Source organism: Convolutriloba macropyga, chromosome 5, assembly GCF_964194025.1.
Source record: "Convolutriloba macropyga chromosome 5, txConMacr16.3, whole genome shotgun sequence".
NCBI classification, from domain to species: Eukaryota; Metazoa; Xenacoelomorpha; order Acoela; family Convolutidae; genus Convolutriloba; species Convolutriloba macropyga.
The window spans coordinates 46,957,462-46,982,885 of NC_134472.1; the positions used below are offsets into that span (position 1 = coordinate 46,957,462).

Sequence of the window (25,424 nt, forward strand, 5' to 3'; positions counted from 1 at the left end):
CAAAGCGGGTTAGCAGAAAAGAGATTATTACAGAGTTAAGCAAAGAGGCTCGGTAATCTGCGTTCGCACATAATATTCCGACCCCGCTCAATCACTTTTCTGACTTAGTTGTTCACCAAATGATGAAGAGATAGAACACTTTCAAAAAATCACTTATTGCTCGAAAATAATTGATTTATCCATTTAAAAAATCCATTAAGCTCTAGCCGCTATACAAATGAAACAAATATCTCAATAGAGGGCCGATGTTAACTGCCATTAAGGAGAGTAAGAGATAAGACAAACAACAAAATCAAATAACAACGAGAATTATTAACGACCAAAACTTAATGTCTATCCACTTTTTTTTTGTTAAAAAATTTCATGAAAACGTTAAAATAGCATCGGACTAAAAATAAACTAAATCAAAAGACATGCATTTTACCAGAAAAGATATGGGAACTGCCTTTATTCAAAAACAATTAACAAGTAAACAAAACAAAAAGGGCATAGTCAGAAAATACGTTTACACTTTTCCAAAATAAATGAATTCCAAGACATGAAAGCCAGTAGCTATCGACTGAAGCCATTTAATGGCTTCATTTATACTTTAATGCTTCATGCAAAACCATTGAGATATGCAATTCAGAATACCATACGACTACAAAAAGAACAAATACAGGCAAAAATCATTTCAATTTTGCAAGGAAACGGTGTCGAAGCCTATAAATCAAAATCTATTAACTATAAAAATTGAATATAACAATATATCTTCTTGATTCAACGCAATTAATGTGACATAAGACTCGTAATTATTGTGCCAAAAATATTACGATGGGAAAAACAGCAAAACAGAACATAAAAACTTGGAAAATGCAAAAAAAAGTGTGTAGAAAAGTTATGAAAACTCGCAATACCAACGCCAAAAACAATTAATTAAAATGTAAAAGAACAATTAAGACTACATTATAATTCACTTAAAAAAGAATGACCTCACTCTTTAATGAGACTACGCCTAAAGATTGCAAATATAAGATTAAAACTGGCAAATTTCAAAAAAAGCATTATTTTAATTTGAATTCAAATTTCTTGAACCGTAAGACAAAACAACCGTAAGGTTTTAGGTGAGACTCCGAAATAGTTTAACTTGATACCAATCAGGAAGACAATTGTACATGTCATTAGTGAGACTAAGTCAAAAGACTACACATTAACACTTAGTACAGGCAGACTTCAAAATTTTGGGAACAATTTTATGCAAACAGTGTTGAAGCCAAAAAACCATACGCTTTTTTCTAAAACTATTGTGTATGTTCACTTGTCCTCCTTTTGACTGTTGAATTCATTCTGGTCTGTACTAAAATAAAAAAAACAAAATATATATTTAAAAAAACATCACCCCATTAAAATCCGAATAACTTTTGAACTATTAGATTCCACAAATAGAACAAAACTGATCTTGCTCCTGCTGCTTCTCCATTGAAACTAAAAATCAACCAAATACTAACAAAGTAGTTAATATGACCAAAAAGTCATTATGAAAAATAAATGATTAATTTTGGATACTTATCGGGTTATATTACCAAAAAAGCATTATGTATCAAATAAAAGCATTAGATAATTTCTTTAATAGCTACCTAAATACCCAAATAGGAATTGGATTAATTAAACTCAGTCATAAGACTACAAAAAGAACATCAAACTTTGAAAATCTCAAGAATTCATTAAAAGTTTTCGAAATCAATTTGTCGGAGCAATAAAAACCGTGAGCTTTACTCATAAAACACAATATTGTTTCCAAAAAAAACATTATATATGAATTGAAAGCATTAGCTAATTTCTCTAATAGCTACCTAAAAACCCAATTAGAAATTGGATAAATTATACTCACTCATAAGACTACAAAAAGAACATCAAGCGCTTAAAAATCTCAAGAAATCAATAAAAACTTACAAAAACAAGTTGTCGGAGCCATAAAATCACAAGCTTTACTCAGAAAACACAATATTGTTTCATTAGACCTCGTTGAAATGCAATGGAACTTCCTATTGAATGCACCTGTAAACGAAAAAAAGACTTTCTAGCGACTGAGATGAAAAAATAGCAAGAGAAAGTATTTCAAAAGAGCCAAATACAATCCAAATGCTTATCAAAACTCAACGAAGAGACCAAAACTTGCCTCGCTATCGCTTATCCGAAGCAATTGTTATAAAATAAATCGTAATATGTTTCTGACAAACGAAAATCTTAACATATCAAAAACAAATTCTGCATTTTTATAAATATCGGTTTCATTTACCGAAAGACCGCAAAAATGTTATTTCCGGAAATTTTTCTTAAGAACCGGAGGCACAGTTAGCCCATACCTGAGTAAAGGAACATTGTGTCAGCTGTTTTTATGTCTGCACCACCAGTCGAACCGCCGAAAGAGAGCCAAATAAGCATATTTGACAATTTTTTTTATGAAAAACAGGGAAAAATGCTGAATGTTCAAAAAATTAGGTAAAAATTTTGCCGAAAAAGTGAGTTCAAACAGTTCACCAACTCTTTTCAATCATCAAACGTGAAACCAATGAGACTATTGCTAACAATTTCATCGCATGTTATCAAAAATTGTTCAAAATTTAAGCAAAAATTACTAAAAACGTGAACAAAACAACGGAAGTGAGGCTAACGTTCACAAATCTCTAAGCCTCCGTAAGTCCTCAAAAAACTAAAATTCATAAAAATCCATTGTAATTTGAAATGCTAAGCTTGACAAGCTTTCTAAGGTTACCACTCACAATCCTGTACGATGAATATATCGATCGGCGAAAATTGACTGAGCAAAAAAGCCCAGTTGAGTATAGACTTCCTCCTTCCACTAATGTGGGTCGAAACAACAACCGCTTTCATTAAGAACCACAAAAAGTGGAGTCCAGTGAAACGAAACTCTGATACACCTTGTCACATCAAGCAAAATCCTGATAATTCTTGCAAAACTTGAAAACTTACAAAGATCTTGATCAGCGAAAAATTCTTGTAACACATTGGCAACATCTTATCAATACATGCAAAAAACTTGCCAACAACTTTTTTCTTGATGCCCAAGTAAAGATCTTGCCAGTTCGTACATATCTTGATGTTATCTTGCCATGTAACATGGCTGGATATTCGCTAAATTAAACCATCATTAATTGTTTCTTATCAAGGCTGTTTCGTTTCACTGGGAAACCATTGAGAATAAGGTGGGTTATATTGAACTCGCAAATTCCTTCTAAAAGAGACCAGGACTGAATTTGTATGCATAGTAAATTGTTTAACCAGCATAAAATAAAACCAACAAACCGATATGTAATCGCTGCTAAGCTATAGAAAACTCATTAAGAAACGTATAAGCGATTTTAAATTATCCAAAAGTATCGAGCTTAAGTAACAAAATTATTTTTTGGTTCAATTGCCACAGAATTGAGCTAATCAACCATACTAAGTTGTGATACCATTCCAAAAGTCATTCCAAGGACATGAAATTTAATTCTTCAGAAGTAGTGGATAAAACAAGGGATTCAACCACCAGTAAAATTTATCCCTTTCTCCTAACGCTAATCGCGCATGTCGAATCGGGCCAAATTTTACTGTTTGTTGAATCCCTTGTTTTATCCACTACTATATATTAGCTCTAAATTCAATAAAAAAATCAATTAAAAACAAAAATAAAAACAAAAAATCAAAAAATCAAAGCAAAATTTACATTTCACTCTTTAAGAGTGATTCACTCTTATTCGGAGTGATCCCCAGTAGAAAAGGTCGCTTTTTTTCGCTCTTAAAGAGTGAATCCCTCTTTTTTGATATTTTTTAAATTTTTTTATACTTTTTATTTCAAATTATCTATACTTTTCAATAAATTTATATTTTCTTTTATTTTTTCTATATTTATTCCATTATTAATAAGAAATGATACAAAATTATAGCATTTACATGAACAACTTTCCTCTGTTTGGTTAATAACTGAAGGACTTACAGCTCTAGGACTTTGCCAACTAGGATTAATTGTTTTATCCGCGAAGCGGTTACACCGATCAGTTATATTTCTACTAAATCCTCTAGTCAATTCTATATCTGGATGTTGTTTCTTTACATGAGTCCGTATCCCATCATATCTCACAACAGAAGTACAAAATGGACAATTAACTTTAGCTGAAGTACATCTTCTACATGTATACTTACCCTCATCAAAATTATTTAGTGGTTTTATATAATTACACTTATTACAACATCTAGTTAATACTTCTGAGCCGGGGTTAAGGTTAGGGTTAGGGATAAGGTTAGGGTTAGGGTTGGGGATAAGGTTAGGGTTAGGGTTGGGGTTAGGATCCGAGTTAGAGTTATAGTCATAGATATAACCAGAACCAGAGCTAGAACTGGGGTTAGAACCAGAACCAGAACTAGAACTAGGGTTAGAACTAGAGTTAGAATTAGGGTTAGAACTAGAACTAGGGTTAGAACTAGAATTAGAATTAGAATTAGAACTAGGGTTAGAACTAGAATTAGAACTAGAACTTGATTCATTTTTTAAAGAACAACCCCATGGGGAAAAATCATTAGCACAAATACCACTTAATAATATATTACCACACATACATTTATCAGTTTTATCTTTATGAAATGATTCATAATGATATTTTAAAAAAGCAATGTTTCCACATTTATAGTTACACTCTAAACATTGTAAAAGCATTTTAAATAGATAAAATTATCAGTGAACGAGCTTTGCTCGTGGTTCTCCAACGAACTTTGTTCGTGGTTTACCAAACTGCTCAACGGAGTTGTTTTGCAAATTCGCAGATAATATTAGCTATGCTGTAGAATCGGTGTACAAACTTTGTGGATCAGTGAAACTGCTTCGCAGATAATATTTAGCCATGATTTCAATTAAATCTTTAGTATTATCTTTAGATGTGATACACTCTGCTAAATATTTATTTCCTAAAGTATTGAGTGTATTAGTTTTACATCTCTTATCTAAGATCAAATCAAGGTCTAATTCCTTTTATCTTTAACAAAATTTATAATCTCTTCTCTAAATTCTTCATTATTTATATATAGTTTGTTTAAAAACTTTCCTCCCTTTCTATTCAAAATTCCCATCTCTTCATTGACGAAGTCACAGTTACACTGATCATTATACGAACAAAGTTCGTGGTTTACCAAACTGCTTCCCTGATCAGTATAACTGCTTCGTGTTTCACCTTCCAACTCTTCTCCAAATCCAACATTAACTAATGTATTTACTCTACTCAACATTGTGTTTGCTCCCATTGCTACAGTTTCAGCATTTCTTGATATTGAATCAGGATAAAAACAATTAAATATAAATAAACCTGTGCCTATAATTCCACCAATATTTGATAAAATTTTCATACCCTTTCCCTTAACCATCTTTTTTGTTCAAACATCATTCTGAAATTTAATATTATTTAAAGTAAGAAGTTTATTAAAATAAAACTGATAATTATCATGATTAATAACATTTCTATCTGTTGCATTAATCATTAGTGGTTTCATATATGCTATAAGTTTATTTATATCTTCTCTTCCTAAATCATCTTTTAAACTAAGAGCTTTTAAATCAAGGAAACCAACTCTTGAATCATATATCATTGTTCTATTACTACTAATAATAATAAAAGTATTTTCCTTTTTATTATATTTAATTATACCACAACGAAGTTCATCTGACATTCTATCTGTACAATTATAATAGTTAATATTTAATTCACTAATTATTTTGTTGAAGTCATGTTCACATTTATATATCTCATTAAAGTTTTTGAATAGGTCAGGTCCATTATAAGTTGTTAAATAAATAGTATCACAACTCATTCTTGCTGTATTAATTATTTGAGCTGGTTTATGACACATTACAATCATTTGAATATTATAATGTCTAACTTCAGTAAAATAATAACCTATATCCTTATTTAACCTATCACCCATATCATCAAGTACTATTACACAATTTTGAAATTTATGCATATTATTTTTTGTGATCATATTTATATCACATTTATTAAACCCAGTATAAAACTTATTAGACTCAGGATCTATCCAGTCTCTGTCATCTTTACAAACTATAACTATGGACCTTTGGTCTTGATCTTGAACTTGATCTTGAACTTGATGTTGAACTTGATGTTGAACTTGATCTTGAACTTGATCTTGAACTTGATCATGGTCTAAGTATAACTTTAAGTATTGTCTAACAAAATATGTTTTGCCAGTACCAGTTCCACCATAAACAATAGTATGTAGTGGTGACTTTTCATATTCAAATCTAACTAGACTCCTATTCATAAATCCACCAAAGCTTTCTTCTAGTTTTGTATATTTACTTGGTCTTGAATCATATATTATATAAAAAATTCCAATTATAATAATAAAAATAAAAACTGCACTACCTGTTTCCATTTTTATATAATAAATATAGATTTGATTTAGACTTAGACTTATAATTAGACTTAGATTTAATAAATTCATTATATAAAAATGCTCATCCTAATTTTTGAGGAAGTCAATAATAAATTTAATATTGATAATAATGCTATGAGTGATATCAGAATAAAAGATATAGGTAAAGATATAAGTCTAACACCAATTGAGATTGTAATGAGAGATGATAAACCAGAAATGGTAAGTGAACCTAACTCTAACATTATTGTAAATCTACATCCAACTGAAGGTACACATTGGGTTTTAGTTATAAGAAGAGAAGGTGGTCCAACATATTACTTTGATAGTTTTGGTGTAGAAACTCCACCTTTATTTTTAGAAGAATATGTTGATCTAGGCTCTAATGAGAGAATACAACAATATGATGAATCTTATTGTGGGGCTTATTGTTTATATATGATCTATCTTATTGATAGAGGATTCAGAACTAAAAGTGCTTTGAATATTCTAATTAATCAATGTAAATATCCGGGAATATATAATGAGTGTTCTTGTTGAAGTTGTAGTAGAGGTGGTGATAAAGATAAGGATAATGTTAATGATAATGTTAATGATCTACGAAGTAGCTTTGCTAATAATGATAATGATAATGTTAATGATAATGTTAATGATAAGGATAATGTCATTGATAATGATAATAATAATTTTATATATCTATTTGATGAAAAATATCAAAGGAGTAAATCTAATAGGAATAGCAATAGTAATAGCATTAGTAATAGTCCTACTAATAATATCCGTGAAGCGGTTTCACCGATATCTGTAAACATAAATGATGATCTATATTCATGGTTAAATGATGATGATATAATTACTGAAGCCGCATTCCCAGATAACTTTAGATGTATAATATCTGGTCCTAGTGAATGTGGTAAGACATTCTTATTGAAAAAACTAATTCTAGCTAGTATATACTTTGATAAGCTATACATCATTGGACCTACTGGTGATCAGTACCATGGTATAGAAAGATTAAACCCAAAAGCAGATGTTGAATTTATTAAAGATATAAAACATTTACCATCTCCTGATAAACTACCCAAAGACTTAAAGAAAATAATGATATTTGATGATGTTAGAGCCAAAGAACCAGTTATTAATGAATACTTTTGTAGAGGTAGACATAATAACTGTAATATGATATATCTTAATCAAAACCTGTTCTCTCTGGATAGGCAGAGTGTTAGAGAGAACTGTAATCTATTTATTTTATTTGAACAGAGAGGTAAAGTCCTAGCATCGATATATCAAGATTTCTTTAATAATATTGAACTTAGTTATAATGATTTTGCTAATATATGTAATAAAGTATGGAAAGAGCCTTATAATTATATTGTCATTGATATAACTAAAAATAAAAATATTAATGGTAAACTATGAATTAATTGGGGTCGGAGAGTTTTGTAGTTAAGTTTAAGTGTAAGTCTAAGTCCAAGTACAAGTATCAGGGAACCTGCTTCGTAGATAAGTGTAAGTACAAGTACAAGTCTAAGTATAAGTATAAGTATCGGGAACCTGCTTCGCAGATAAGTATAAGTATAAGTATCAGGGAACCTGCTTCACAGAGAAGTCTAAGTGTAAGTATAAGTATAAGTCTAAATCAAATGTAAAGTAAAACTTAATACATCACCATTAAAGTCTATAGGTCTTCCATACTCATCTTTAATATGAAACACAATATATTCTATTCTATCTTTAGTTATATTTTGATACAAGATATTAGTTGGTATAATATTTATCAAGTAACCTGGTGGTTCAGTTAGATTAAAAGTATATAGTATGTCTGTATCTTTACCATTATCTTTAGCTCCAGATATCACATTACAATGAATGTTAATAGTACTAAAAAACCATAATATCAATAATTTTATGAGATTTATATCTACCTTTTTTATAAATTATTTTTCTAAATCCTAGTAATGAGGCTAGTGAGTTTTCTATATCAAAGCTGAGTGCTCCTTGTTTTATTTCCATTAAACATTTCATCGTATTCTTATCAGGTTCTTTTTATAACATTACCATCAGTTTCTTCTTTTATTAATTCTGCTATGTCAGTTAACTCATATGCTCCCGGTGTAATAGTTGAATATAGCAACGGGATTCCTTTATAATTATGATTAAGTATAGATGTAATGTTTGGGCTTGAGGGAGAGATAGGGTTAAGGTTAGGGTCAGAGCTAAGAGCCCGAGGTAAAGCTTCATCATCTTCTATAACAGTACTAGCATACAAGAATTGATTATTTCTCCTATTCACATTAAACACCGAATTATAAACAGATAATCTAATTAAACCTAATTTTGTTGTATTAAGTATAGGTTCACTAAAGTTAAACTTTTCTGTTGGTTTTATCATTCTAAAGTTAAGTGTATACTCTTCTTTAGTTTTAGTTAAAGCTTCGTGTATATTTTGTAGTTCATATAAAATCAAGTTGTCTGTCATTTTTTATCTAATAAAATGGATTTTAATTTGGATACAACTTATGGTTATAATAATGATATACATAAAAGTAAGATTATAAAATATAAACCTAATAATCTAGCAACAATGAATACGGTTAATACCAATATTAATATTATACTCAATAGAGAAGAGAATCACTTAAATATACATGATTCATATCTAGAGATAGAGTTTGTTGTATCAGATGATGCTGGTGGTGTATTTGCTAATGATGCTAATATCAGATTAGTTAATTATGGTATGATGGCATTGTTTAGTTCAATTAAGCTTGAAACTAGTGGTGGTAGGACTATTGAATATATAGATCATTGTCATCCTAATCTATTGATGTATAAGTTATTAACTAGTACTGATGATGAATATGAGAGTGGTTTTGTTAGAAATCAGGGCAATAGAGATAGTCAATTTAAAGGTGACCATATTGCTGCACAACGAAGTCATATGTATATGATGATTAAGATGAGTGATCTATTTGGTTTCATAAATGATTTAGAAAAGATTATATATGGTTTAGGATTTAAACTATTATTAAAAAGAAATAATAATGATAGAGCTCTATATAGAGTTAATGCTAATCCTGGTGCAGTTGCTAATGATGGTAATATAGAAATTAGAGATATATCATGGTGTGTACCTAGTATTGATCCTAGTAATGATAATAGAATTATTGTGCAAAAGGGTTTAAGTAAAAAGAATAATGTAGACTTTAGCTATTATGAAAGAAAGACATTTTATAAGAATGTACCCAATGCTACTAACTTCTTGTTTGATCTAGGTATGGAAAGTGGTATGGAAAGACCGCAATATATAATAGTTGGTTTTGAAAATAATAATGTTAATGAACAAATTCATGATGCAAGTACATTTGATGTAATGAATGTTACTGAATGTTACTGTAAGATTGGTAGTGAGTTTTATCCTGAGGATAGAATGAATATTAATTATGGAACCAATAATTATAATGAGGCTTTTAAAGAGAATGTTAGCTTTAATAAAGATTATAATGGGCTACCACATAATATAAAACCATATATAAATCATAGAACATTCAAAAGTAATTATAGAATATATGTATTCAATACTAGATATCAAAGGGATCATATAGGTCCACAACCAATACAACTTAATTTTAAATTTAGTGCTGCAGTTGCTGATGTAATATGTCATGCATTAGTATTAACTAGAAAGGTTATTAGTGTTAATAGTGATGGTAATAAGATGGTTGATATTAAATCATAGTTATAATTTAAGTCAAAGATATAACTCTAGCGATAATTATAATTTTAGATATAACTCTAGCGATAATTTATAATTATAGTATAATATAGTTATTGTTATAATTATATACTTTTACCTATACATAACCATATACTTATACTTATACTTATAGCTAGTCAGCTCTAATTGTTACTCTTGTTAATACCCAACTATTTCTTATTAGTATTAACAAAACCTTTAGCATAAATAATATCTAATTTCTTTTTATTCTCTAGAGATAGAACTCCATCCATCCTGGATAAACCTCCAGCTTCAAGCTTAATCTTAGGCTTAGGTCTAATCTTGGGCTTAGACCTAGGCTTGGGTTTAGGCTTAATAACAACAAAGGGATTATACTTTTTAACTTCCATTATTTTTTTATATAGAAATGAGTCTTTTAAATAAGTTCAAAACTAATTCATATTGTGTTGGAGGTAGACATTATAGTGGTACTGTTAATATAAGAGGAGCTATCACTTCAAAAGGTACTAAAATGTTAAAAGGTAATTGTGTTTTATGTAGAAGGAATAAATCAATGACAGTATGTGATGCAACAATAGAAGCAGAAGGACTTAAAGATTTCTTTAAAAGTGTTGGTAGGGCTACAGTTAACTTTGGAAAGAAAGTAGCTAATAATCCAGTAAGAGCATTAGAAATAGCAAGTAAAATAGGAAGTGCAGCTGCATCTAGAAACCCTAGAGCTGCTTTATCAGCCACACCTGATTTAATTAATTTTGCAACTACTGGCGAAGGTATAAAAGTAGTACAAAAAAGAAGAGGGTTATACTTAGGTACAAAGAAAAGATAATTATTTGATTATAATTATGATTATATTATGTTTATGATTATGATTATATTATGACTATATTATGTTTACGATTATGATTAGAACTAAGATTATGATTATATATCTATCGATAAATATTAATACTAATATTATTTTTACTAAAAACATTGTTATTACTAAGCACTAATATCTTTAATCTAAAAAAAACTCAGCTTGTTTTTCTTATTCTTCTTATAATCCTCATATAACTTAACAAATTCATTATATTCATCATTATCTATTTTATTATCATTCATTGATTTAGTATATAGTTTATTAAACTTATCACTAAACTGTTTACTTAAAATATACATTTCTGAATACTTTATAATTTTATTTCTAATTTTAGTATTAATTGTTTTTGATAATGAACCACAAACAGTTGCTGTAGCAAAAGCTGTTGGTAAAGAATCAGCTAATCCTATACCTGTTAATGAAACTGATGTTGATGTTGCAGTTGTTGCTATTGATGGTAATACTATTTCTGTTATCTCAGCTATGTTAATATAATTCTTATATCTACTTAACTTCTTATTATAGTTATTAGTTTCAGTTTCATAATAACTTCTAATATCTTTTATAATGTTAATATTGTTGTTAAATTTATTATTAGCTTGAATCTTTTCGTTTATCAATCTTTCTGATACTGATGACAAATCTGGATATAGTAATCTCTCACTCGGTGCTGTTGGATTGGTCATTGCTTTGCTTATTTTCATTAGTAAAAATTCTTTCTATTTCTTTCATTATATCTTCTTGATTAAAACTATAATGCATGTCAAGTCTATCTTTCTCTTTATTATCAAGTAACTTACTTTGTAACAGTATAGCAATTATATATTGTACTATAACACCTCTAAGAGATTTATTGTATTCTTTCATTTCTCTCAGACCGTTAGTAAACATTTCATCTAAGTGTATGTTAGTTATATTCTGATTAAACTTATTATTATCAAATTCTTGCTTTAATTGATTATATTTAGAGATAGTATCTGCAGCAACTTTATTACAAAACTTAACAGTATTTCTGACTTCATTTGTTGATTCAATAAACTCATTAATTAGTTCTTCATTAACTAGTGTTTCATTTAGTTGTAATGTTTTAGTTGTAACTTTATCAAAGTCACCTTTTCTTAGTTCAGTTATGTTTTTACTTAAAATGTCTATTTTATTAGAAGAGGATAATAAGTTATTGTCACAATACTCTTTATTAACAACATCTTTTTCATCTGTGGGCGGATGAACATTTGTAATTTTATAGGTATCCTTCATGTTAATATTATCATTATCTTCTAGGAATAACCCACGAGCCTTACTTAGTGTTAAGTTGTTTGTTGATGTTGATGTTGATTTATGTTTAGCTTGATTGAATCTATTTCTTGTCATTATTTACTTTAAGAAATATATTTAATGATTCTAAAACTTTATTATTAGATTCAAAATCAAACTCAGATCTTAATAATTCCTGTTCGTAATATTTACCTTCTATTATCTCACCATTAATATCTCCTATTTTATAAGTTGGTGGTTGTGTTTTAGAACCTCATTAACTTTAAACAATTCTCTATTCCAATTAGAAGTGTAACCTTTAGAGAAGATATTACGTTTATCTGCATTTCTAACATAATCACCAACTTTAAATTTTGGTGTTGCTTTGGTAGAATTAATCTACGAAGCAGTTTCACTGATATAGCATTTAACTTTATCAGGATTATTAGAAGCATCAACTGGTGTCATATTAATTGTTGAGTGAATGTTATTGTAATATGTTACAACAGCATCATTTAATATATTTACCCAATTACCATCGCCATTGATGAACATAGGTTTATTTATTATGTGTAATAATGTTCTATTGAATCTCTCTATGAATACAGCCTTTAAATCACTATCAGTAGAATATAGCTCTATCCCCGAAGCGGCTTTGCCGGTTCCATATTTTTTAAGTAAAGATTTAAATGTTTTATTGTAACACTCACTACCTCTATCTACCCATAACTTTTGTGGTTTTCTAGGTTCAGAGCCACCTTGTGGATGTTCACTTACAACTATTTTAAAACCATTAGTTATAGATAAACCAGATTTATTCTTTAAAGGAATAGCCCATGCATATTTTGTGAATACATCTATAACTGTTAAAATAAACTTATAATTATTGTTGTATTTACTTAGAGATGACTTATCAATTAAATCAGCTGACCATGTTTCATCTTTATATAATGGTATTATTCTTTGTCTTCTAATCTTTGTTATTCGAGGACTGAATACTTCTTTAGCTAGTTGTTGTTTTTCAATCGTTTTATTTATGGACATAGTCATCTGCGAAGCAGGTTCCCTGATGGACGTAGTCATGGTTTCACCTATTTACCATAATTAAAAACAAAATTATCTAGTTGGTTTTGATTAATAATATTCATAGATAATAGTTGCTTAGATATATCTAGCATTTCATCATATAACCTATCATGACCAGTTTTTGTTTCTAGTATTAATAATTCTAGTCTTTCTACTAAATTATTTGGGTTGCCATTTAATCCCCTGCCAAATATATCATCTCTTACCTCCATTATACGTTTTATTGTTCTATATCTAGCGCTTTTCTTATCCCCTTTTCCTAAATCATATCTAATATCCTTTAAAAACCTTTTAATTTTGTTTTCATCTTCCTCAACCTTATCATCATATGTTACATTTGATTCAGTAAGAAAATCAGTAAATCCTTCTGAAAACTCATATACATTATCCCTAACTAAAAATGCACCCTGCTCTAGAGTTATATCAACACCATTCATTTTATATCTCCTACTAGGTAAATCTACGAGTTCTAATTGAGGATTAGTTTCTATTTTAATTGAGGATTCTATTTTAATTGAGGATTAGTTTGAGCCCCCATGTCATGAAGAAGTTTGGCTGTTTTTGTATCAACATAAACTGTTGCTATATCTTGAGGTTGCTTAATGGTCCCCTTTAACGTTTCACCAATCTTGGAAGCAGTTTCATTAAACTGGGAACCAGCTTGCTCGATCATCTTAGTTTGTTTATCTAACTATTGATTTTGCCAATCTTTTGCTCTTAATGTTTGTTAACTTAATGCTAGATTCTGTTCATTGTTTGCGTTTAAAGTTTTGGTTAGAGGATCAAATAACTCTTCTATTTCACCATAATATTCTTGTTGTTTTAATTTATCTTCTAATCTATTTCTTCTGTTTTGTTTTTTTAGATTGTTTAATTCTATAAGTTTATCTAGTTTAGTCATTTCATATGTATTGAAAAACTATAATAAGAGTAAAAAATGGATAATGAAAACAGCTTCTCTCTTAATCTAAAAAAATGTTAAGCTTGTAAAAGACGTTGTAATACAATAGATGAGTTTATTGATCATATTAAGGAACCAAATCATGATGATTTAATAATTTCAACTTATTCTAAATATGTAGATGGGGCTAAGAAGATAATAAAATTTCTAGAATATAATAAAAATATAATAGCTGGAGCTACACTATATAAGAATACAATCATGGGAGACATTATGGAAAAATATATGGCTCAGATAATGATTTATAATATACTAACTACCAACCATATGGATATAATGAATGAATTAGGTCTATAATTATTTGTTATAAAAATTAACAAAGCTCGTTATATAATATAATAGCAACTTCAATTAACTTTCTATCATCATTAATGGTTAGTTCTAGAATATTATTAACCAGTAGGTCTGTGTCTCCATCTAATGATGCTTGGTGAACCATTTTTATTAAATCTCTTTTGAATAGATATAGATTCTCATCATGAGGATAGCTTTTAATATTATTTACATAAAATCTTTTATCATAAAATATATTTAAACTAATCTTACTTGTTTTTGTTGTTGTCATGTTATCGCCAACTTTTTGTATTCTACATTCATCTACTGTTCTCTGTGTATTATTCATTAATGCATCATAATAATCTATGTGCATAGCATTATTATGCTTCTTTATTCCTTTTTCTTTAGTGTTCTTAGGATAATTTTTGAAGCTATATGTTTTGGGGGACAATGCTATAAATTCCAAATTCCTCAATAATCCTACTTCCCAGCTCGTGCTTAAACTTGCCGGGGACTTTATTATCAGTTTTTATAGGTATGTCTAGATTACTTAAGTCCATATGCTCATCACTAGCTTTACCTTCACTATAACTTAATACGAAACTGTCCGTATCCATTTAGTGAAGTGTTATATCTTTGAGGGATGGTTGTAGAATATTATAGAATACATCATACATGTGTAATTTACTTAATTCTAAGATAGTAACATCTACATATACTGGAGAGTCATATTCTATTTTTTCTTTATATATTCAATTTGGCTATAATCTCTATATCTAGTTATATTCTTAAATGTTGGTTTACCTACACTTTTCATTATCTTTTCTTCATCATGCAAGAACTTGTTTTGAAAGAAGTGTAGAGGATTCATGCACATTCTTCCATATAATGAGTTATTCATTAATTTCCTTACATCCTTTTCTGCTTCAGTTTTAGCTGTTGCTCTTTTATTTGTATTGTTTTGTATATAATCGCTACATATATAATCTTGTTTAAATTTAATTACTCTATGTATTTTTGTTACTTTTACTCCCATCTTAACATAGAACTTTAACATCCTATAATGAACCATATATTCTGTTTTGTTGTTTTGGTCTAAGATTAATTTCTCTGATCTTGCCTTGCCTCCCTCTCTTTCTCTGTAACCTAGTTCATTATTATTTATCTTTCTCTTATTAGGCATTAGAGCTAACTGTTCTGTTCTCTCTTTACATTCATTAGTATAATCAATATCACAAACTATATAGTAACCATGATCACTATCATCTGGAGTATTCAATATTACATCGAGGAACCCACTTGGCTTGCCACGGACGAAGTCCGTTCGTGAATCTAGAGTAGTAGTAGTAATAAACTCAAAATCCTTATAAGGTAAATTTTGCATCATTGCATAACCATATAGGTTGTTTGCGTCTATGTACCATATATTTCTATTAATAACTTTATCATTAGTATTAGTATTAGTACTAGTATTAGTATTGGTATTAGTATTATCATTAATATTAGCATTAGTATTAGTATTACTAATATTTATATATCTATCTCCCATTATTCCACATATACCACCTCTCTTTGCTCCAACAAAATCATCTAGCATTTGTTTATCTTGTAATGTATCTAATGTTACACCGCTTGACATTAACCAACAATCAAAACTATAACCTGGGAGACTTACATAGTGTAGGGGATTGAGCTTGAGTTCTTTCATGCTTAGTTTAACATATTCATTCATGCAATAGTCTAATATTTCGACATCATTCTGTAAATACTCTATAGTTAGATCTTTACCAGTTTTATGACTGTTTTCATTATTAAAGATATCGACTTCTTCTTGTGTTGGTAATTTATTATGTAGTGAGGATTTGAAGTCTTCTTTTTTAGATTACCTGTAAGATTATTATAGGAGTCTAAACCAAAGCATTCATATGGATATAATGTTTTAGTTTTACATCCATATACCTTTGCCATTTGATCTAGAGGCATAGCTAAGAAGTTATAACTGTCTAAGAATTTGAGACAACCAATGCTAAACATCTTAGATTTACCAGCAGCTAGTGGTATGTTATCTACTTTTCTTTTATCACTATTCTGTTTGAAGAGTTCACTGTATAGTAGGTTGAAGTCATAGCCAGAGCCATTATGGAATATTACTGGAATGAAGTTTTGTTGTTTGTATCTTAGATTACATATTTTACATGCTGGTCCTCTATATTTACCAGTTTCATGACAATGATCTCTTACTTTATTAATACATGTTTTACTGCAGATATGACAAGTGTTATTAGTTTCATGATATAATTTATCTTCTTCTGTGAATATCATCTTTTCATTATGTTTGAAATTATTCTCAGTTTCAGTTTCTAACAGATCTCTAGCAAATCTTTTGATGCAGCCTAGACCGAAGTAGTGCTTGAAGTTACCTTGCCAGGTGTAACCCACAGCTATTAGAATATGTTCAGCTATTACATATTTACAGTCATTAGTTGTTACTTCAACAATGCAACATTCTATATCGGCAGTTATAATATTTTTTATATTCTGACATTTGTGTTCATTTATAAAAGTAATATGTTTTTTCTTAGGACAAACAATCTCTGGTTTGAATGAGGTGCTGCATTCGTGTTTATCATATTTAATTTGTGAGTTAAACCAATAGGTACACCTATCACAATAATAATATTTAATGTTTTTATTTGGTTGTTCTAACAAGGTTTCTATATTTTTTATTAGGGCACAGTGTTCTATTTGACCATTACTCCAAACTAGTATTCTTACATCTTTTCTATCTTTATTAAAATCATCCACTTGTTTAAACAATTCTATTTTACCATTACCACAAGGTGTGTATACCCAAATACTAATATTATACAATTTCTGTATTCTTATTATATAAGCAAAATCATCTTCATGTTGTTGTCTTGGTTCAATTAGTTTATCTACATATTTACTTTCTCGAGTTGCATGGTGTGGGGCGGGATGTAGCCAAGCAGTTATAGTTAGTTGTAAGCAATTGTATTTATAACTACGTATATTTAATATCGATTTAGAGTTTTTTAGATCAGGAGGTAAATCTATATAACTACCAATAGACGCTTTAGTTGGTTCAATGTTTAACTGAATACTTCTTATTCCAAGAAACTCAAAATCATAACCATAACCTTCATATATTTCCTTTTCGAAATCTAGCCACCGATTGAAGTCACCATATTCATAAATTGCATTATTATTAATATAATCAGTATTGAAAAATATTTTAGTAGTTTTAACTTCGTCTTTGGTTCTCTTCTTATAATCACATTCAGCCGTGATCTTATATTTAAAACTCTTAACTTTACGAAACTGGTAACAGTTTTTAATTTCTTCTAAAGAGTAATTAGTTGCTTCATCTATATCTTCGATGTAATTCCCACCTTTATCACTAATATAAAATTCTCTCATGTTCTGACTTGAGTTTATATCGAAGTCTTCTGTGTTTTCTAGATACATGCAATTGTGACTATATGAATGAGTAGTTAGAGCTACTTTACTTCTAAATTCTTCATGACATTCTTTACATTCATACTTATTTCTGGCGTAGATATCCTCTTCAGTTTTAGTTTTAGGTTTGGTGGCTGGTTTAGTTTTAATAATATAATCATCTTCATCCAAATTATGCACACTCTCCGAGATTTCCTCTTCTTCAGACTCAAACATTTTCTCCAATAATTCCTCATGTTTGAGATCGTATGATTGATGCCTGTATAAAGCCTTCTTTGATTCAAAGGATAAATTACAGATATCGCAGAAGTTTATGACACTAGCATTAATTGATTGAGACATGATGTATTTAATTAGGGAAATAATCAAAAAATAATTTTTCGAAAAATGAAAATGAAATGCAATAAATGCATAAATAAACCTTGGAAAGAATGTTGTAATAATTGTAAAGAATTAGAATATTCATGTTATGTATGTAAAAAAAGGGTTAAGGTTAAAGATTATATAGAACATTTGGGATATCATTATTCTGATCCTGATCAATATCTAACATGTAGTATGTGTAATGTTTATAAACATATATCATTATATAGATTTAGAAATAGGAAATGTAGACTATGTATTTATCTTCATAGATATAGATATGGTCACACTAGAAATCAATTCAGAGAGCATGTTTATAAGTATAGTATTCAAGAAGACATATAAAAACACTAATCACTGTGTTTCCACCGATCTCAGTGTTTTTGACTGCGCTATTATTGTTCGCTTTCTTTCATATTTAGCAACCACTAATAGTACAAGAAGTCAACAAGCTTGGTTTAACATCGCATTACACTGCTTAGCAGATCGAATGAAAAGTGCATGTCATGCTAAAATGGCCGCCGCCACAAAGAAAGCCACCACCACTAACAGAATGAAAACAAGTGAAAATTTCGAATATAAGATACCCTTAAAAATTAGCTAGTAAAGTGAGTATTTATTAAAATCTTTATTTAATTTTTAATAGATTATACAAATCATTCAATTTAATAGAAGGATTTAATTATTATTTTACTTTAAAACATGTAATTACTTGGGAAATGATAACTAATTTTAACTTAAAAATCATGTCAGAATATTCTAGAAAAAAGAATGTTCTAGAATAATTCTCCACGTGGGGACCTTTATTCTCCACGGCATTTTTTGGCTATTCATTATGAGTTTCACTTCACTACAAAAACTAGCGAAAAATTTTAAACAATTTTCGTCATTTGACGAGACTTTAATAACTGGAGCTTTATCATCCACTTCTTTATCTGAAGAGAATATAAACGAGTTGACTAATTTAACAACTCAAATGATTACATTTTGTAAGGAGAACAAATGCAAACCCGACAACACCGCCGAACATGAAAGTGAGACTGGAAAACGAACTAAAACAGAACTCTTCCAGTTGTTCCTCTCCAAGTTCATGAAGGACCTACTAAGTTACGAGCATCAGGAAACACTGGACAAGTTTGAAGTGAATGTGCCGGAATATTTATCTTTCCACAATAAACTCAGGAGTTCATTCAATATTGGTGAATTTGAGTCTTATCTCACCACAGTCAATAACATGGAGGGAAAGCTGAATCGTTTATATCTAGAGACAATTTCTGACAGAGGATACATATGGGGGAAAGTGAAACAAGACCATCAAGAAAACAATAAGGATATTCCTTGGAAACAACTGCTGAACGATAAAGGATATTCCTACTCTACCATCCAGAGTTATATCAACTTCTCTCAGGCATGTGAAAGCTATCCGAGAATCCTAGTCTCAATAGACTACTACTCAGAATGGAAAAAGTTCCTAACAATTTTTTGGCAGAAGTTCAGAAGGATAGCCAGCTACAATCTAGGTGCATGACAGAATTACAATTTTCATAAATGATAAATGAGTGATTGATTATTCAGAAAAATATTTAATATTAATATTAAAATTGATATCCCTACAAATGATACATTAATATTGTTCAGTCAGCTTAATATTAGACTTCAGTCAGCCTAATAATTAAAAATAAAAGTGTTCAAGCATTCTGTAGTTGCACCCTCCCCCACAGTTGCCATTAAGAAAGGTCGAGCAGTACTGCCGTAGCGTGGTAAAGGCGAGTCAACCTTTTAACAAGACCTCCCAAGACTCGGCTCAAAAATGTAACCAGGTACATAGAATCACTCAGTTAAACATCATAGATCAAGCGTCTCCTGGTTAAAGTCAAAATTTTAAAGAAACTTGTTTCTTATTATCCAGTTCTAAGCAATTTTGAGTTATTTTCAATCCATCCGATTCTATTGAAAAAAACTTTGTGAGATGATTAACCTGATTTATTTCAGTATAGTTTGGCATATTAGATATGAAATTAGGCTTAAATCTAGCTTTGAGAACTTTTGGATATTAGTGTATGAATTGCATAAATTATACTAGCTATGTACATTTTTGTACACAAAATTGTGCGTGTAGTATGTATTTATACTGGTGAATATAGTAGTGGATAAAACAAGGGATTCAACAAACAGTAAAAATTGGCCCGATTCGACATGCGCGATTAGCGTTAGGAGAAAGGGATAAATTTTACTGGTGGTTGAATCCCTTGTTTTATCCACTACTTTCAGACTATCTAACTAACCTCTTGTTCACTCTGCAACTTCTTACGTCGATAGTCACACAGCTTCTTCCACACTGAGAGGTCTATTCCTTCAGGTGCGTGAGTTTCCGATTCCAGTTCCTCTGAAGCAAAAACAATTCTGAACAATAATTTAACAACGCAACACTTTCTCATTTTGCTTTCAAAGTATCACGCTTTAGCTTTTGATTGGTTGATAAAAATAGAAAATGGATAAATATTACACAGAGTAAAATTGTTTAGTTTCAGTGACAACCTCTACCACACTATCGTTCAGTTGCTTATACTTTTCCCCAGTAATTTATAAATTACCCAGTAAACTTAGAAATTAATATAGCAGAAATCAGAACGCATTCTGCATTGTACCCTGCACTTGGAAGAACTTAGCAAGTACTGAATAAAAACCTTACTAAAAGATATCATTTCAGATAGGGAAAAAACAACTTGTACAGCTCCTTGATACAGGAGATGTAACATAAAGTTTTTAATGAGATGATTAACCACAATCATGGCTCCAGCTTAATTTCCTAGCCCATCAATTGCGTTTTTAACATCCCTTTTTTCACATTATTTCCGTCACTTGTTCTTTCTTCATCTTTTGCCTACAATTTGAAGCAATTTTTCAATTCCCCTCATTGGGTGAGCCTTACAATTATAACGCATCCGTCCTATTTCATTGTGTGTCAAAAAATTTAGGCTCTAATAGTTCAGTTTAGTTTTCAAAGATCTCCCCACATTTTTGGCAATTTATGAATGTTACATTCCAAGCTGGCCCCTCTCATTGGGCAAATTTTTGAGAAGTGTATGTATAATCACACATTATTAGTTCTCAAACGCTACAATTCATTGTCAACGCTTTTCATGGAACTTTCAATGCCATCCTCTAGTTTTGATGCCAATATTTGGTTGTCTTCTTTCACCCCAAAAACGAAGCTCCGATGCGTGGAAAATCGGGGAAATAAATTCATATGAACCAAACAGGCTTTTATTGGTACAGCTGCACAAACCTTAACAGTCGTTATTCAATACAAAATTTCATAAAAGACATGTGGGAAAATGTGAGAAACTTTGTTGTCGAATGTTAAAGTTTGATCACAAAAAGTCTGAAAGCATTTCAGTGGCGTTTTCTTTGGCCTCAAATATATTAGCTAAGTACACGTAATATCAAAAATTCTAATTGGAGGGAAAACCTGATGCTCTGCCAATAGGACGCTTGAGCCCGAGTGACGGGTACACGGCATGCATGAGACTAAGATTTGTCTTCGAATTTAATCAGAAAGCTAACTGATAAACATTTTCTGTTTCACACCCTCAGTTGAAACCGAATGCAACTTTTGACGAAGCTGAACCCTTATGAAATATTAGAACTCAATTAAGCTGTGGTGATTTGGTTATTGAAATATCTTTGTAGCTGTATATTTATTTTTAAAAACATAAGCGGTAAGCAAAAAAAAAGGGAGCTAGTGTGATATCTTTGGATATATTCATCGCAGAGAGTTGAGACTGGTATCATTAGAAAGCTCGTCCAGCGTAGAATATGGTATTAACAAGACTTTTTAATTTTCGTTTTCTACAGGGAGTTATCGAGGTGTAAACTTCTGAAAAAAGTAGAGTGAATTCACGTTGTTTTATTCACATTTTCCGAAATTTTTGCCTAATTTTTCTTCAATTTTGTTAAAATTTGTTAAAATTTTTAAGAATAGTGACGTTGATTTTATTTTTAAGGACAAACAAGCCTTGTTGATTATTCTGATTTAATTTTTTTGGTCATAAATATTTCAAAATTCAGCCTTTTTCATCAAAAACAGCACGAAATAAGCTACTTTAGTCCACTTTGATAAAATTTGCCGGCACTACACCCCCAAACAACAATAATAAAATCTTTGTAGCCTCAGAAGAGGGCTATTACTACTTCAACTTCCGCTGAGAGTGCTTTGTAATTAAAACTTTGTCGGTTTTTGCTAGCTTTACTCATTTATTATCAAAAATTCAGATTTTTTTCTTTTGAGATTTCAACTGACAAATTATCTATATCTACAATATTCGAAAAATCAATAGTTTCTAACGGACAATTAGCATTAGCAGGGCTAGTTTTGGGCCAATCTTGAACTGTTACAATCCAAAAAGAATTTGGATTGCAATCAGTCGGTCCTTTTTTTGAAAGACCTTTTTTTAATAATAAAGAACAGAACATATCAAATGAAAGCTCAGGAGTGATAGGTCCAATTGGCTTCCTAAGCAGTTCCATGCTAAAGCATTTAGTTTTTTAATTGAAAGTTTATGATCGTTTCGACTTTTAAAAATAATTGATTTTTAAATAAATAATGGCTTAATGAACTTTTCCTCCTTTTTTTCTTAATTTGGTCAACTTGCACCATAGTGTCAGCAAAGAAAGAATGCTTTATCATTTTACTGATTTGAAATTTAGTCTCGATTGCGTTTTTAAGCCCGATGTTACTGTTTTCTGGCTTTGATACTACTAGATTTCAGATTCTTTTTTGTTTATAGAAATTTGCCAGTTTTTCATGTTTTCTAGTCACATTATCACATTACTGACAGTTCTCAAATCACATTATTGGCGTTCAAAATGAAAAATAATTTAACCTAATAAAATCCTTAAAGATATAGATTATCGTTTTAACGGCCTCGACACTTCTTTCTTCAAGAAATTAATTGAATTTTTTAATTTTGTCTTTAACTGTCATTTTTACTTTGTCATTTCAGTTGTATGAAATTTCCTGTATTGTGATAGGTTTCTCTGGCTGTTTATGGAAGAATAGACGCGCCGATATTCTGATATTAGTGGATAGCTGATGGCTTTCATGACTTTGAAAACAATCGTTTTCCAAAACTAAAAATAAAAAACTTTTTAACTTCGCAAGTTTGTTCTTTTTATTTTTTTTGGTGTGTAATCTCGTTAATTACCGGTCGAATATGACATTATGGGTGTCAATGGAAGGCTTCAAAGGGGATTGATGTCCCAAAATCTGTTTTTTTTTAAAGAATGCGTTATGAACTTGCTGAGTTCGACAATGGTTTTTCACAAAAAAAGTAAATTAAATTGATTTTTGTCATGTTTGACGTTCTTTTTGTAGACGCAAGAACTATTCTGGAAAATTTTAGGTCTCAAAAAATTCCTTTGGATGAATAAATAACCCTATTTTTATATTTCATTTTGTAATTAATGTTTTTCATGACTTTGGATATAATTTTGTTTCGAAAAAAAATCGAAATTATTACATACTTTCGCCCTTTCCTCATTTTGTCTACTTGTTACCTAGTCTCACTAATAAGTGGCCAAATACTACATTATCAGTGTTTGGAGAAGGCGCAAACGAGTATATTTTGAGGGCCAAAATATGGCTTGACGGTTTTGACAGCGTTTTCTGGCAAGTTTCAATTAAATTTTTGTTTGTTGTTTTTTTGTTATTCTTTTTAGTCGCTTAAAGAAATGAATAAGGACAGGTCCTAATTCCCCTCTATAGAAGCATTGGTAACCGTAAACCTTTGGGATATTTTACCTGATTTCTAATGGTTTTAATTACTTTGAAGTTAATTGTTTTAAAAAAACAAGCGAATTTTTTAACTTAACCGTTTTTGTTCTTTTTTGTCTAATTGTTACCAAACCTTTTTATGGACTGGTCCAAATATTTTCTGGTGATTTATAAGTTATTTTGTTTAGTTTTAGGTTCATCTGACGGTATGTTGACTTTGTTATTAAAATTTGTTTTTTTTTTAAACGGACAAAAAGTTTTTGATGTAATTAATGTTTGTTGTTGCTGTTTGATTTTGCTGTTCGTCTTGACTCGCTTTCTTAATATTGGCATATCACAGCAATTTAATGCTTCAATTTTTACTCCACTGAGTTATTTGCTTTGGAGGCTATCTTATCGTTCATACACAATTTTTTTGAAAAATACTTGGGTTTTTTTTTGGTTTTTTGGGATTCCCAAAAAATAATTTTTGGGTTTTCTATCTGTTCCTCATTTGGTAGACAATTATGCCAAAATTGTGGATGGGCGGGTCGGAACCTTATGTGCCATCGCACATTGCTGAGCCGCCTTGTTTAATTTAATTTCGTTAAGAGGCGCATTTAAATTATACAAGTAAAATTGTTGTTAAATTTACCATGATGTAAACTCTTGTAGTCGATGCTCATATATAAATCTATTGAATCCGGACAAATATTTAATGAATACATATAAAAAATTGAATTACTGAGAATTATAGCATGGGAGAGAGAATAAAGTCTTGAGAAACAGTTGGTTGTTTTACGAAAGGAAAACATGATCCTGGATTCTGACGAACCTTAAGAGCTCAGGGTAAAGAAACATTAATGTTTGTGAAACCGCCAAATTTTTCGGTCTCTAGGGGACACCTTAATTAAGCAAGATAAGTGAAGCATAACCAACTAACGGCTGGCGAGTTGCTTTCTAACGAATAGCGGACGCTCGGTTGAATTGTAGTTTCACTAGTCTTTTTCCATCTTGCAGCTTTTGATGATTTGCACACACATCGGAATGGTGAACTGTTTTTTGTTTTCTAACGCTATTTATCTGTACAACTTCACGAACAGTATTATTACTGTTTTTCATTGAAATTTCAAAAAACGAGAATTTAAGAATTAATGTTCGAAAGGTTGCTGAAAAATGGGAACGCTTATCTTATAGCGAGGGGATTAGTACCTCTGATTATCGA

The 25,424-nt window shown here is 30.1% G+C and overlaps 1 protein-coding gene across 2 annotated transcripts in view; it reads right to left on the minus strand.

The window, feature by feature from the left end:
• The window catches only part of LOC142339426 (cilia- and flagella-associated protein 43-like), a 135,450-nt gene that overhangs the window by 48,932 nt on the left and 61,094 nt on the right, over positions 1-25,424 (minus strand). For both annotated transcript variants that reach the window (XM_075389452.1, XM_075389451.1), the window contains one exon: positions 20,730-20,830. In XM_075389452.1, coding sequence (XP_075245567.1) covers positions 20,730-20,830 — 101 coding nt within the window. The remainder of the gene's footprint in view (positions 1-20,729; positions 20,831-25,424) is intronic.